The sequence below is a fragment of the Oryctolagus cuniculus genome, chromosome 5, assembly GCF_964237555.1.
Source record: "Oryctolagus cuniculus chromosome 5, mOryCun1.1, whole genome shotgun sequence".
Lineage (NCBI taxonomy): Eukaryota > Metazoa > Chordata > Mammalia > Lagomorpha > Leporidae > Oryctolagus > Oryctolagus cuniculus.
Window position 1 is genome coordinate 13,246,424 of NC_091436.1, and position 14,760 is coordinate 13,261,183.

Below are 14,760 nucleotides of genomic sequence, written 5' to 3' on the forward strand. Positions count from 1 at the left end.
TCACAAAGTTAATGAAAAATGAAATTAAAAGGTAAATTATTTTGGTGCAAAAACACTCTTTGAAGTTTGTGCGTAGTTTTTTCATAATATGCGTTTCTATGGACTTTCTGAAGTCCGTTCATACCTCGTGACACACAAGGTCCTAAGTGCTTTGCACGTGTTTCCGCTCTGAATTCTCATTGCTCCCCTGTGTTGGTTCTGTCCTCCTCACTACTTATTCCCATTTCACGGATGCAACACTAATAAGCTGAGTGGTTTGTGCTGTGACACAGAGATTATAAGAGGTGCAGCCAGGATCATACCAGCCCGTGGGAGTTCCAAGCCCTGTTCCTACAACGCAGTGGTGTTGCCAGTGATTTTCATGCGCTGAGTTAATCCTCACTGAGACTCTGTGGGAGGCATTGTCAGTACCACTGAGGCCTGGATATTTCAGTGCTTTGCTCAGAGCTGGAATCATAATAACCCAGACGCCTGGCTCTGGAGCCTTGGCTTTGCACCGCCCTGTCTTTCAAAGCCCCCAGTAGGCGCTGAGCGTCTCCCAGAAGGGAGGAAGCCAAATGCTGCTGGTCCAAGAAGCACTGGCACGGCCCAGCCCCGCTCTGCGCACGGCTGGTGGTGGTTCCGGGGAAGGCACAGGTGTGCCAGGGCCTCCGAGGTGACCTCTCCTCTTTTGGGCCTGGTGCCTGTTTCAGACCTCGCCTCCGCCCACGACAACCCAGTCCCCTGAGGGCACGATGGATACCTCACTGACCAAGGAGAAGCCCGCCATCCTGGACCTGTACATCCCCCCGCCGCCGGCCGTCCCCTACTCGCCTCGGTATGTCGCCTGCGCCCGCGGGGTGTGTGTGCCTCCTGTTTGTGTGACTGCCAGTGAAGTGGGGCACAGACCCCTGGGTCTTGAGAGAGGACGCGCGGCAGCAGAAACAGGTGGGAGAAGGTAGATCCGTCTTAGCGCAGGGCGAGTGCAGGGGTGGAGCTGGGTGTTGCGGCCTTGGGGCGCTGTTTGGTGAGGAGGGGCCTCTTCGGGGAAAAATACAAAGAAATCTCCCTTGTGAACAGGGACACCCTTCTGCTGGGACCTTAGAAGAGGTTGTTTGGGAGTCGCTGTAGCTGAGGTTTCATTAACCCCATCATAAATCCATCTTTTGTGTGGATGACAATAAAGTTACAGCTTGATGGTGGTGAGAGATGGGTTCTTCATAGAACTTAGAAAAAAAACACGTGAGTGTAGGTGTGGACTTTTCGTGTATGTGTGTGTGTGTACTATAAATTCTTTGCTTTTTTGAGGTTTATTGTTTATTTGAAAGGCAGAGTTATAGAGAGGGAAAGAGATCCTGCATCCACTGGTTCACTCCCCAGATGGCCTAAATGCCAGGAGCCCAGAGCTTCTTCTGGGTCTCCCAGGTGGGTGCAGAGGCCTAAGCACATGGGCCATCTTCTGCTGCTTTCCCAGGCACATTAGCAGGGAGCTTGATAAGAAGTGGAGCAGCTGGGACTCAAACCAGTGCCCATATGGGATACCAGCATCATAGGTGGAGGCCTGTGAGGATACACCACAGCTCCGACCACTCTGAATTCATAAACATAGTTGTTTTCTTCTGTTTACTGCACACCCCAGCAGGGTCATTGTGACAAGGGACCCAAAACATATGGCCTCCCTCTGAATAAATACCCCACACATGCAAATAAAGTATGCACACAGTTGCTTTCTCACCGGCTGTCTTAAATGTTATGTGGCGTAGTGTATGTGGTCCTCCTGGATAGAGTCTGTGGATTTACATGTGCTCCGGGCTTGCTGAGAGCAACTTCTCTGTTTACTGACACTGCTGGGACTGGAGAAGGGGGCTCCTGTCTGCAGCCTGTGTTAACTGAGAACAGGGCCTGCTTTAGTACCTGACACAAAACAGATGCAGTTCTGGCCTCCAGAGACCTGCCGGGGTCTCCTTCAGCTCTTCAAGAATAAATTGAAAAACACATCATTAAGCTGTAATATTTCGTAAGATGAGGTTCAGGCTGAATTTATGACAGTGAGGTGCTACGAATTATAGCACGTGGAGAATTAACCTCCAGTGATCAGGGGCTTTCTGGGTGGTGGGCAGGCCTCGTCCCTGTTCTTACAGACCACAGTCATGTGGCCACTGGGTCCTAAGGGATCTAAAGCTACAGGTCACCATTGCATTTGCACACAGAGAGCAAGGTTCGCTGACTACCATTGTGGGGCCTGTTCTATCAGAAATGTCAGAGATTCCCTCCTTGGCTGGGCCTCAGTGACGGGTCACAGAAGTAGTGGCAAGGAAGGGGTTTGTCCATGGTGAGGGAGAATTGAAACTGGGACTTGTATGGACTTGGGGGAGAGACGCATGTGGACCTACACACACACAGATGCCACTGATGAAGGCCATTTTGTGGGGAATAAAGAATGCAAATGGATTACAAGAGAGTAATAGCTTTGTGGATGGGGGAGTTGTGTGTTGGTTCATGGGTGTAAAGGGAGACAGATTCTTGAGCAGGAGGGGTACCAGGGCAGCAGGCTGCCATAGGAACACCATACTCTGGCAAGGTTGATCATGATATTGCTTTGGGACTCAGCTGGTTATGTGCGTCTGGTAGTTGTGGTACTGGTTGCCCAACAGAATTTACTAAATGCAAAACACTTAACCAGCTAGTTACGTGGACCTAACTAAAATTGAAATTTTATTCTAAATCAACATTTAGATGATGTTAGGATGGAATTGGTGATCCTACTTTGGTGGGTTAGTTCAGAAAAAAATACTTAGTTCAGAAAAAGTCATGTTTCATTGGTTACTATAAAGGTCCTTTTTTACTTTTTGATATGATTCTCAAATCTACAGGCCAAGAGTTTCCTTTGCTGGGTTTTGGCAAAGACACTTCTTGGCATGTGAAAAATGGCTTGTAGCTCATACCTTAACTCATGGGTCCTGTAGATAATAGGAGATTCAGCTACAGGGCAGAAACACAGGAAAACTGGAGCTTTTCAAAGGTGTATTGGGACCAGCTAGATGTAGACATAAGTGGAAAAACACTGCATTACCCTCATTTAATAGGGTCATCATATTTGCTCTTATTTAACATAAGGATCTCTATCTATTTGAGGAGCAACTAGGATTGCATTTCCCCCCGGTGGCAAAGGAGCTCAGTTTTTCTGCGCATGTTGGAGGTGGCATCCTAACGATTGTGCATTATCTTCCAGGGAGGAGAGCGGGAGCTTTGTTTACGGAGGATTTGGTAAGTGTAAACAGCCATTGCCTGCTCCCAAGGGCTCAGAGTCCCCAAATTCCGTCTTGGACCAAGAGAGCCGAAGACGAAGATTTACCATTGCAGACTCTGATCAGTTGCCTGGGTATTCTGTGGAAACCAATCTCCTGCCCACAAAAATGAGAGAGAAAACACCATCTTATGGTTAGTTTCCAAGTGCTTGTTTTGTTCCGCTGTTTGCTTCTGCTTCTCTTCCCCACCCCCTTCCTTATTTGGAGTTGTTGGATGGATTTGGCAGACTTTAAGGGTAATCCGAGGAAAACATAAACCTCAATGAAATTCTAAGCATGAGACCTTTATGCTTCTCTCTGAAGCAATGCCTGGTGAGTCGTCATCTGCCTGGCATCCAAGTCCAGCTGTGTGAGATCACTGCATGGTTTTAACTTGCAGGGCCTTAGCTCTGGAGTTGCTTGTCTCTGTAGACGCACAGATTCGAGTTTACTCTGCCTCTGTCTTCACTGCTTGTGGTGAAATACAGTGTTTGAAAATACTTTGCTTGTTTTAAAGTTGCTTCCGCTTTAGTGGGTGTGACATTGTGGGGTCTAAGTTTAAGGAGAAGAATCTTTAAAGTCCCCAGACTAGTCAGTGATGCCACTCCCTTCTCATCCCTCCAAGGCAAGCCCCGGCCCTTGTCCATGCCTGCAGATGGGAACTGGATGGGGATCGTGGACCCTTTCGCCAGACCTCGAGGTCACGGGAGGAAAGGTACGTTTCATCAGAGATCCAGGGCTCATGTCACTCTCATTTGTAAATGTGTTACAGTAACTGGAGAAGGTGCTTAGCCTTTCAGAGTCCTATTTTCTCATCCATGAAGTCAAGAGTGATGACAGTCTCTAAGATCCTGTGTATTTCTGGAATTGAAGAATTGTATCATGCGTAATCCGCTTAGTGACGATACATCTCTATGAGCGCTGTGTGCTTTAGAAAGGTTGCAGGTGAGACAGGATGGGTGCACACAGGTACATCAGGAGCTGTGGAGAGGAAAGTGATCAGATGTGATAACGCTTTCTCTTGAAATCCTCTGCAGACAGTACCGCCAGCTTTGTGATAAGGGTCAAGCAAGGTTGTCTTATTCTTATTTATTTATTTATTTATTTGACAAGCAGGATTAGACAGAGAAAGAGAGGGACAGAGAGAAAGGTCTTCCTTCCGTTGGTTCACCCCCCAAATGGCCGCTGTGGCTAGTGTGCTGCACCGACCCAAAGCCAGGAGCCAGGTGCTTCCTCCTGGTCTCCCATGCAGGTGCAAGGCCCAAGCACTTGGGCCATCCTCTACTGCCTTCCCGGGCCACAACAGAGAGCTGGACTGGAAGAGGAGCAACCGGGACAGAATCCGGCACCCCAACCAGGACTAGAACCTGGGGTGCTGGCGCCACAGGCAGAGGATTAGCCTAGTGAGCCGTGGTGCCGGCCAAGGTTATGTCTTATATAGGATTCGTGTGTGCCTGATGGCCACAAGCTTCCAATTCCTGAGGGTGCCTGACCCTCATGGTGTTAACCGCCAAAGTTTGTACAAAGCAGTCTGTTGCTAAAGCATAAGTGGGGCACGGCTGTGGGACTCTCAGAGTCCTGAATTCTTACTGGGTCGGTGAAGATTCCACGTACAGATTCTTGGAGGCTGTCCTCATGGATCTTTTCCATAAAGCTGTCTGAAGAAATCCTGACAGCCAGTGGATCCCCACACCAGTCCACAAGCACAAGGACATGCCGGGGCTGACATCTGCAGGCTGAGAGTCGTGGCCTTGGGAAGGACAGCGGGTTCTGCCACAGTGCTGGTGGTCCTTGTCATGCAGCCTGGAGAGGGCGCAGTGCCATTCAGGTGCACTGGTAAGACTGCTAATACAAGCAGTTGTAAATTCATACCTGATCAGGACTGTCAGACAAAGAAGGCCATAGCCATTAATGGTCTACATTTAAGATTTTATTTACTTATTTGAGAGGTAGAGTTACAGACAAAGAGAGAGGGGGAGACAGAGAGAAAGGTCTTCCGTCTGCTGGTCCACTTCCCCAAATGGCTGCAACAGCTAGAACTGGGCTGATCTGAAGCCAGGAGCCAGGAGCTTCTTCTGGGTCACCCATGCAGGTACAGGGGCTCAAGCACTTGGCCATCTTCTACTGCTTTCCTAGGCCATAGCAGAGAGCTGGATTGGAAGTGGAGCAGCTGGGACTTGAACGGGTGCCCATATGGGATGCTGGTGCTGCAGGCAGAGGTTCAGCCCACTATACCACAGTGCTGGCCCCTGGTCTACTTTTTAAACAAGTAGAAATAAATTCTTTATGAACCATCTCATCTTAAATTTTATGATGATTATTACTGGAGTCTGTTTTGATTTCTGATGAACAAGCATGGATTTTTTTTTCCTTCCCAGTCCTTTTCTTGTGTTAGAAAATTATTACTATTTGAAAAGAAATTTGGGTTTAATTTGCCCTGTAGTCAAAGTTCGTAGTTATTACATTGGTCTTAAGGGAAATGTGTAGCATAATACGTTTTTGCCCGATTCCATTTGATTATCAGTGTTGGCAGAGCATCATCACATTGCTCTTGCAGTGTTGGAACAGTGCAGGGGAGGAATTAAACTACAGTAGGCTTCAGGCAGAAGAAGGGAAAAAGAACACTGTTCTGGAGGCCTCAGTTTCCAACGTGTTTGGTCCCTAATATCTACTAGGGACTCGGTAATGTTTGTCACCTGGGGACCTGCGTCATTTGGATTCTGCTAACGTGACAAAGGGACAAGAAGAGATGCCAGCCCATAGTTCAAGATACTCTTATGTAACGTGAAGATCTGTGGAGCAGTCAGCAGGTGGCAGGACTGTCCTTTGTTTAGAATCAGGAATGCTCACATCTTCATTGCCATTCTTAGGAGCCTAGATTTAGCCTTTTATTTCTTTATATATTGAGACATGCAAATGGGGATTAGAGAATATGAAATGGGGAAATTGAAGAATATTCGTTCTCCTTCCTTCTACCACATTTTTCTTGTGTGATTGTTTTAGAATAAAAGACATTATATATACATGACCACCTTAAAATCACAGCCTTATTGGGATGTAACTCATCCAGCATAAACTTCACCCTTTAAAGAATACAATTCAGTGGTTTTTAGTATATTCACAGCATTGTGCATCAGTTACTTCTCTCTGACTCCAGGACACTGCATCACCCCAAAAGAAATTCCATACCTGTTAGCAGTCACTCTGTTTCATTCTCAGCTCCCGACAGTCCCTCCTCCGTTTTGTGCCTAGGCTGTGCCTGATTTGAACATTTCATATAAATATTCATAGACTGATACAATAGGAGGTGTTTTGACAGGTGATATTGATTACAGAAGCAGAACAAGTACATTGAAGAACATCTAGACAGTAATCACTGTGAATGCTGTAGTTGTTCCTGTATTTTCGAATCATACACTTAAGACAAAAATGTATATAAGATACAAGAAACTGATAGCCACCGAGACCCTGTAGAGTGAGAATTATCTAGAAAATGCCGTTTTTAAATAACTGTGTTAGCGTTGCCTCTTACGGCTCTGCCACCTGTTTATTCAATCTGCTGCTGGCAGTGAGGTCGCTTCTGGTTTTTTCGCTGGTGATGAACCTGTCAGTAAGCATCCTTGTACACAGATCTCTGCAGATTTTCAGATGTGCAATTTCTGAAGAATGCTGAGTGTTGCCGATGTGTCCTGCATTTTAAATTTCTACTCAGTTTCTTAAATACCTCTCCCTACCCCATCACCGGGGGCCATTTGGCATTTAGGACAGGTTCGTTCTTCTTGGTCAGGAAAGCTTCCAAGCATTGCAGGCATTAAAATCTTCAATCCCCTTCCAGTGCAGGTGAACAGTGCCTGTTCTTCCTTCAGGCTAACAAGCAGGGGCACCCCCTTCTCCTTCCTAAATGTTCCTTAGGGATGTCCCAGGGAAGATAACCCTGCAGGCATCAGGATGGCAGGAGACAAGTGACAGAATCATGCCCCTTTCTTTCTTTGTTCTCGATTTCAAGTGAAATTATGAAGATTGGCACACTGGCAGAGAAGCGTGGGCTCTCTGGTTCCTCCTGGCCCTGTGTCACCTGCTACAGCAGCCATAGGCATGGAGGGCTTCTCCATTTCTGCTTTCTGAACCCTCATGAAGTGGGCCTGGTTGCATGGAAGCCCATCCAGGGAGAGAGCAGGGTGTGGTGGCTGCGCTAGTTGGCACAGGTGCCCTGGGTTGTTCTTTTAATGCACTGTGGGCTCTGTCTGAAAACAGGGGAAGAAGCTCTTTGCCGGTATTTCAGTAACGAGCGGATTCCTCCCATCATTGAAGAAAGCGCCTCTCCCTCCTACCGCTTCTCCAGGCCCGCCACGGAGCGGCATCTGGTGCGGGGTGCAGACTACATCCGCGGGAGCAGGTGCTACATCAACTCCGATCTGCACAGCAGCGCCACCATCCCATTCCAGGAGGAGGGGACCAAAAAGAAATCCGGCAGCTCAGCAGCCAAGTCCTCCACGGAGCGGTCCGTGCTGGTCAGCTGGCTCACGCGCCTGAAACTGTTGACACACTGAGAGCACTTCCGGCACGCCTACCTGTCTCCCGCTACAAGTGCCTTCTTTGCTTGGGCCCTGCGGATTTCAGCCACAGTATTACATCCTGACCTCACGCGATTCCTTTCTTTCTCTCTGTTTGAAAGTTGGAGACTACCCATCTCAGAATTTCGAAGTCACTGGATGGCAACGAATCCAGAGGATCTTTAAAGTGCTGGCTCGTGGAGGCAGAAGGAGGGATGCGGGTGGGTAGGGTCTGCTTTTTTCTGTTTTGTGGTGCTTTTTTTTTTTTTTTGCTTCCCTGGAGTCGGAACATGGAGACACTCCATAAATGCGGGCATCTTGGCCAGAATTGTGGTGGTCAGTGTGGAACTGGGGGCCTCATTCCTTTTTTTTTTTTTTTTTGAGGAGTGTATGGGTACTGAGATTGGGGGGCAGTTGTCTGTCACACAGATGTGTTGGTTTTGGTTTGTGGTCCAACTTCTTTACCCGAAAGAGCCAGTGGAGGAAACATTTTTGTTTGATTTTTGCAGCTATATTCCATATCTGTAAGTGTAGCAGCTTTGACTATATAACAGGTGTCAAACGACTGATACTTTCAGAGCTGAGGTATAAGTGTAGTTTGGTTATACTGGAGGAATCCAGTCTCTGTGTAGGTCAATTAATGCAGAAACACATGGATACATTTTGATATACATGGATGCACGTTTTGTGACCATACACAAAGAAGTGTGTGGCCCTTTGTGTTGTTATATATTGTCCTCTCTAAGGGAAAAGAAGCTATCAGGCTTGCTGACTGCCAAAGTCTCATTCAGAAAAGCAAAGCAGCGAGATTTAGTTTTATGAGAGATACATCAGTTTGCATTTTGACCTTTTCAATGTCCATCTTCCAGAAAAGAACCTTTGTAGTTCTCCAAAATTGTGCACATTTTTCTTACTAGAAATATCTTGGAAAACCTCATGGTCACTAATTTTCAACTAGCATCAGGTATTTTGGAAAAGTGTGTCTGGATATTAACTTGTTTAAACTGAATGTATGATATTTTGTTAGAATGGAAAAGTACTATCTTGTTAATTTAAGTGTTTTAAATACAGTTGTATATTTTTCTTACTCTTAGTCACATGTAATTGAAGTGTTGTTTTGTGTCATATATGAAGCTAATGAGAATGAGTGTTCAAGGTGTTGTCAGACTTAAAGGTAACCACCGTGGCTGTTGCCAGCATGGACATGGTTGTTAAAAAAACAAACAAACAAACAAACAAAAAAAAACCAGAATAAACCCTCACAAGCATTTTAGGATTTTACGGATTAGAAATTGAGGAGCTTCAGAAAGTGCGTAAAGAGTAAAATCTTGGTGAATTTTCTGAGGAATGTTCCCAGGCTAATCTGGTAGGCTAGCCCCCAGTCCCTCCCTTTGCTGAACTGCCTGAAATTCAAACCATGAGAAATTCACCAGCGTTGGAAAACCTCCTGCTCTTAAATGCCTCTGTTGGGGCTTAAGCGGCTAGCAGCCACTCCAGGGAATGTGGTTGAATACAGCCCAGCTGCTTGGCCATCAGCCTCCAAGGGAACTGCAGTGGAAACGTGGGCATTGCAGGCAGGATCCTCGGGTGTTAGACAGGGATAAAAGAGACTTGGAGTGTGGGATTCACTGGGGGCCGACCACGGGACATGATGGCAGAGTGTCTAGTCACAGGGCCCTGGGAACGGGCAGGGAGCTGAGGAGAGCCAACCCTTACCACTTGACGGTTTGAGCTGGCTTTGTGCCCACAGTGGAGTGGCAACACATTTTGTCGCTGTCTGAACTTAGGGGAGGGTTCCTAGTACCTGTAATCCCACTGCTTATTGAGTTCAAAGCTTTAGAGGTCTTGACTGGCAGGGTGACCCACTTTCTGTAGAGCAAATGCCACTTGTGAATTGATTGACCATCATCAAAATGAATTTTCAGGACTGAGTCTTAACAGCTAGAAGCAGTGCCCAACTTCAGCTACTGTACCAGGTTGGTGCTTCTCAGACTCCATTCCCCTGAGGCCCCCAGATGGACCAGAGAAGGTTCTGGGGTCCCATTCGTTTTGCGCCCTGCAATTTTGTTTTTGTTTGTATTTTTATTTAATGTTTTCTCCTGAATTGTGTTTAAAAAATATACTGCTGCTAAAAAAATGTGTAAAATTCTGTTGAAATCTATCAGTAGCTTAATATGGATTTTCTTAGCAAAGAATGGAAACTGCTTGCCCCGATGGTGCACTGGGTTTCATGATGGGCCTGTGTTAACACACGAAGATACAGGGGGACGCTTCCTGATAGGGTGCTTTAGAGCTGTGTCCTTCAACCGTGCCAGGCACAACTCAGCCCCCATCTCTTCTGTAATACATATTTTATAGCTACACTTTGTGATCATCCAGTGAAAATCCTGTGTGTATGAAGCTTACCTTCACTCATAAAAGCATTTCCTTTGCTATTCTGAAATGAAATGGCCAAGGGATAAAACCAGTCTCTAACCATACAGATCAATATAGTGTCCTAACTGGAACATAAACAAATATGAATATTTTGCAGTGGAATCATCGTCTTCATATGTAAGTGCTCTAGAGTGATGATGTTGCATAATGAAGCAAGGCGCATACTTTGTGCATATGTGTATGTTTGTGTATTCCTACGTGTGTGTGTGTGTGTGTATGTATGTGCATGTGTGGTAGCTATAGATGCAAATCAGTACAGGCTGGCCACACTGACAATTCAATACCAGGAATGGGAGTGATGTTAACAATATAGCTTTCTAAAATGTGGCCACTTCTTGATAAAGGTATTCACAAATCAGCTTTAATGGCTTACCAAGTGCCTGGCATTGTTCTCATTACCCACCTACCACCTTTAAGAGGTGGGTGCCGCCATCATTCCCATTTTATGTGGGCACAGGCCCACAGCCTCTAAAGGCAGAACTGGATGAGAATCGAGGCAGCCGAGTTCTGCTGTCCTTGCTCCTAGTCACTGCTGTGCAGGTCGATTGATGGATTATTCCAGTTGCATCCCTGAAAATCTAAAGCATATTACAACCGAGCAGAAATTTCTCTGTTTATATATAGAATGAGATTACAGACTCAGGTAATTTTATACTGGCTTCCTTATATAGGAATCTTTGGTGGTGCAGTTGGTAGCCAGTTCTGTGTGTGAGGGTCTGACCTGGAGGGCTTGTGTGGCACCCATGCTCCCACTGGTTAGATGCAAGAGGGGATCACTCCTAACTGGCACCTCACATGCTCTCCCATTTCCACAGCTGCTTCTGGGAGGTCCCATTTGTCCATTTTCTCCCTCTAGTTCTTACCCTCAGTCATTTCCTCACCAAGCCCAGCATTTTAGAATCTGGTTTTGGTTCTCTCCTGTGTCAGTTATACTGAAATATCTGAGGAGACTAACTTTATAAAGAGAAAAAGGTTATTTAGCTTATAGTTGTAATCACAGTTCCTGACTGGGTGGCCATGTTGGTTTGGCATCTGATGATGGCAGTAGGCTGCAATGCAGGAGCAGTGTGTGGAGGAACAAGTATGGTGAGCCAGGAAGCAGAGGGAACAGCCCTGCCTGACTCTGGCTTTCATAGCCAATGCTCTTGTGAGAGTGACCTTCCAAAGGGCCTATGTGCAAGTAATGACCTTCTACTACTAAGCTCACTTCCTAATCACCATAATTGGGTTAAGGTTCCACCTCCTAGTACTAATGACATTGATGTTTAAATATTTGCATGAACTTGGGAGCCAAATCAGTTCAAAACCATAGAAGCTCCTCTTAAGCCCCAGGACTTGCTGCACCTCTGGCCCCAAGACCAAAAGTTTTCCCGTTACAGTTTGCTGGCCTTCAGTTAACCCAGAGGTGTTTACATGATGTTTTTCATCCCCCATAGAGAAAGCATATCTCTTTATTTCACATTTGAATATTTTTTTTTTTTTTTCCTGAGTGGGCACAAAGGGATGGGGATGTAGACCTGAGTTGGGTATTTTCACCTATTGTACATGTGCATAGTTGTTAGAGACCAGTACTTCACATTTTGCTCCCACTCTTGTTCATAAAATCACTGAATCATTTGCTTTGGGATGAGACTACTGCAGGCTTCCTCTTTGCAGAATCTGTGGAAGGTGAATGTCTTCAAAGGAATTAAAGCAGGGGCTGGCGTTGTGGTGCAGTGGGTTAAGCTGCTGCTCGGGATACCTGCGTCCCGTGGAGTGCATGGAATTGAGTCTTGCCTCCACTTCCAGTCCAGCTTCCTGCTAACATGCCTGGGAGGCAATGGAGGATGGTCCACATCTTGAGTTCCTGACATCCTAAGGGAGACCTGGATGGAGTTCTTGGCTTCTGACTTCTGCCTGGCCCATCCCTGGCTGATGTGTGCACCTTGGCAGTGAACCAGCGGATGGAAGATCTGACACTCTCCCTCTCCTCTTCTGTTGCTCTGCCTTTCAAACATTCACGAATCTTTAAAATACACAAATTCTTTAATAAAAAAGGAATTAAACTACTTTTGGTGTGATCATTCTGTGGCTTGGCCATTGTTGGTTGCTTTTATTCATTTTTGGAGGTACTCTGTGTCTTAATCGGCTTGGGCTGCTATAATAAAATACCTTCGACTGGGTGGCTTCAGTTTGACAGATTTAGTTCTCACAGTTCTAGAAGCTGGGAAGTCCAAGGTTGAGGCAGTGACTGCTTCAGTTCCTGGTGAGGACTCTCAACCAGGTTTGCAGACTGTTGCAGGTTTGTTCTCATGTGGCTGAGAGAGAGAGAGAGAGTAAGCAGGACTCCTCCAAGCATGAGGACTCCACCCACATGACTTAATTAGCTCCCAGAGTTCCTGCTTCCTAACACCATCACGCTGGGAATTAGGCCTTCAATGTATGAATTATGGGAAAACTCATTCAGTCCATAGCTCTCATATTTTGTGCTTTCATTCGAACCACTGGGAGGTAAGGATTTAAAATCTGAAAAATTGGCATGTAGAGTCCAGAAAAGCTGACTTCTCCAGTGTTTCTTAAAATAGTTTGAAAGCCTTGTATGATATATGGCATGCTAATGTGACCTTAGCACATGTTTGAGAATACCTAAAGAAACTTGGAAAACAGGTATTTTATAGCTTGTAGGTTATGGAATTAGGAAGAGATGATTTTCTCACTGTATAATTTACAACATAATTATTTGGAAATTGCTCAGTTGCTGTTTCTTTTTAAGGGTTCTATTTATTTTGTGCCATAATGATTGCAGAAGTGTGCTGATTTGACAAAAGGGACCGTAAACTTAGGTTTAACAAAAGTAAAGGGGAAAAGGGATTATATCCCATTCAGATTTGCTATGGGACTGCATTTTTCTCTAGTTTTAGAAAGGGTCTATCCCAAATCTGTGTGTGTGTGTGTGTGTGTGTGTGTGTGTTTGTAGAAGAGAATTTCCTACCACAGAAGTCCTTCTGAGATGATGACCTATGACCTATGATGAGAGGAGAGGAACAATTTTGTCTGTAACTCACAAAATAGCGTACCTCAGCTCAGGGTCTTGGAACGTGTGATCTCCCTGTATGTAGAAAGTGCACGGGTCAGTTATTAAGGACAGGACTCCAGTTGTATCCTGATCGTCGCTGCAAATCCTCTGCCATTCTCTGGCAACACTTCTGAGGCTCATCACATGCTGCCAAGGTACCCAGGTTCAGGATTAGAACCTGCGGGGCCACCGTGAAGAGGGTCCCAACTCTGCCTTCTCTTCTGTGTGTTGCTGATCATTGTGTCACTGCTCTGAGGAAGAGAGCCAGCAGCCTGGGCGGGGAGGTCGCACTGGGAGCTGGCTTGCCGCACAGCAGTCCCCTTCACCAAGCTTCGTGTTTCTCTGGGAAGTTGTGACAGAAGTTGTAAGAGATATTTAAGAAATAAGCCTCAGTTATATAACAAGGAAGAAGGCATAAAGACTTCTTGCATGCCAGGAGAGCAATATTCTCATCATTTTTTCTTCCCTTGCTTGGGGCATTATAAACATCCAAACGCTTGTGAGGGGATGATTACATGGAGGGAGAATATCAGGAGAAAAGTGATGAGAAGGAGAGAAAATGTTCTTCCGCTGACTAGACCCGTGGAAAGGATTTATAATTTATTGTTGGAGGGATGAACATATTCCTTCACCATTTTGTCTTAATTTTGTTTAAATGATTATCTTAAAGAGTCATGATAGAGCTTTAAAAGTGAAGTTTAATGAGGTAGCATTTGTCTCTGAAGTGAGAAATTGTGCTTTTAGTCTATTGTCAGTTTCTGTTTTCTTACTCGGATCTACACTCTCTGTCACCTACTTAGTGTCCAAGAAAGGAGAGGAGGGACTTGGGGAATTAATACGAATTTAGGAATCTGACTTGTGGAAATTGGCATCAAGTTGACAGAAGCATTTTGGAGCTTGGCTTTTATAGTCCGCTAACCCGGCTCTCCCACTTTGCCACAGAGAAGCTCTGTGATGCAAAGCCAGGTCTCTATCTCTGCTCCCCAGCTGTCTGTGGAAAGGGGATAATAATAGGATCAACTTCCTAGGCTTACTGTGATTTTATGAGAGTGTTGGTGAGACTCACCTTCATACAGTCCAGCACACAGTCCTCAGTGATGTCGACTCTTGACAATGCTAATAGGGTTTACTCCATCCTCACCTCTCAGGCTAAAAGCATCAGAATGGTCAACAGGGATCTTCTCATTCTTTTGTCTGTCTGTATCCAACAAAATGGTCCCACTGTCACTCTCCCAGAAGGCTTCTGTGGAGTCTGACCTGGAAATACATTTTTACTGGTACAAATTTCAGTTACTCAAATGTTTTGGCTGAGTTGGAACCTAAGAGAAGACAAACATCTGCCTGTGATTGAAGGTACTTGGATGCTTGATTTATCATCAGCATGTCTTCTCTAATCCCCTAAAACTTCCTTCAACAAGATGCTATGTGGAAACCCGGAAATGAGCATAGC

At 45.7% G+C, this 14,760-nt stretch overlaps 1 protein-coding gene across 6 annotated transcripts in view; it reads left to right on the forward strand.

The window, feature by feature from the left end:
- CNKSR3 (CNKSR family member 3) overlaps nt 1–14,760 on the forward strand; it is a 125,268-nt gene that overhangs the window by 89,644 nt on the left and 20,864 nt on the right. For 2 of the 6 annotated variants that reach the window (XM_008263718.4, XM_070073364.1), the window contains exons 10-13: nt 693–817; nt 3,212–3,420; nt 3,892–3,981; nt 7,521–9,980. In XM_008263718.4, coding sequence (XP_008261940.1) covers nt 693–817; nt 3,212–3,420; nt 3,892–3,981; nt 7,521–7,816 — 720 coding nt within the window. In that variant the 3' untranslated portion in view covers nt 7,817–9,980. Of the gene's footprint in view, nt 1–692; nt 818–3,211; nt 3,421–3,891; nt 3,982–7,520; nt 9,981–12,043; nt 12,305–14,760 lie in introns of those variants that run through there. The other 4 variants (XM_070073365.1, XM_070073362.1, XM_070073363.1 and 1 more) reach the window with 3 other exon arrangements.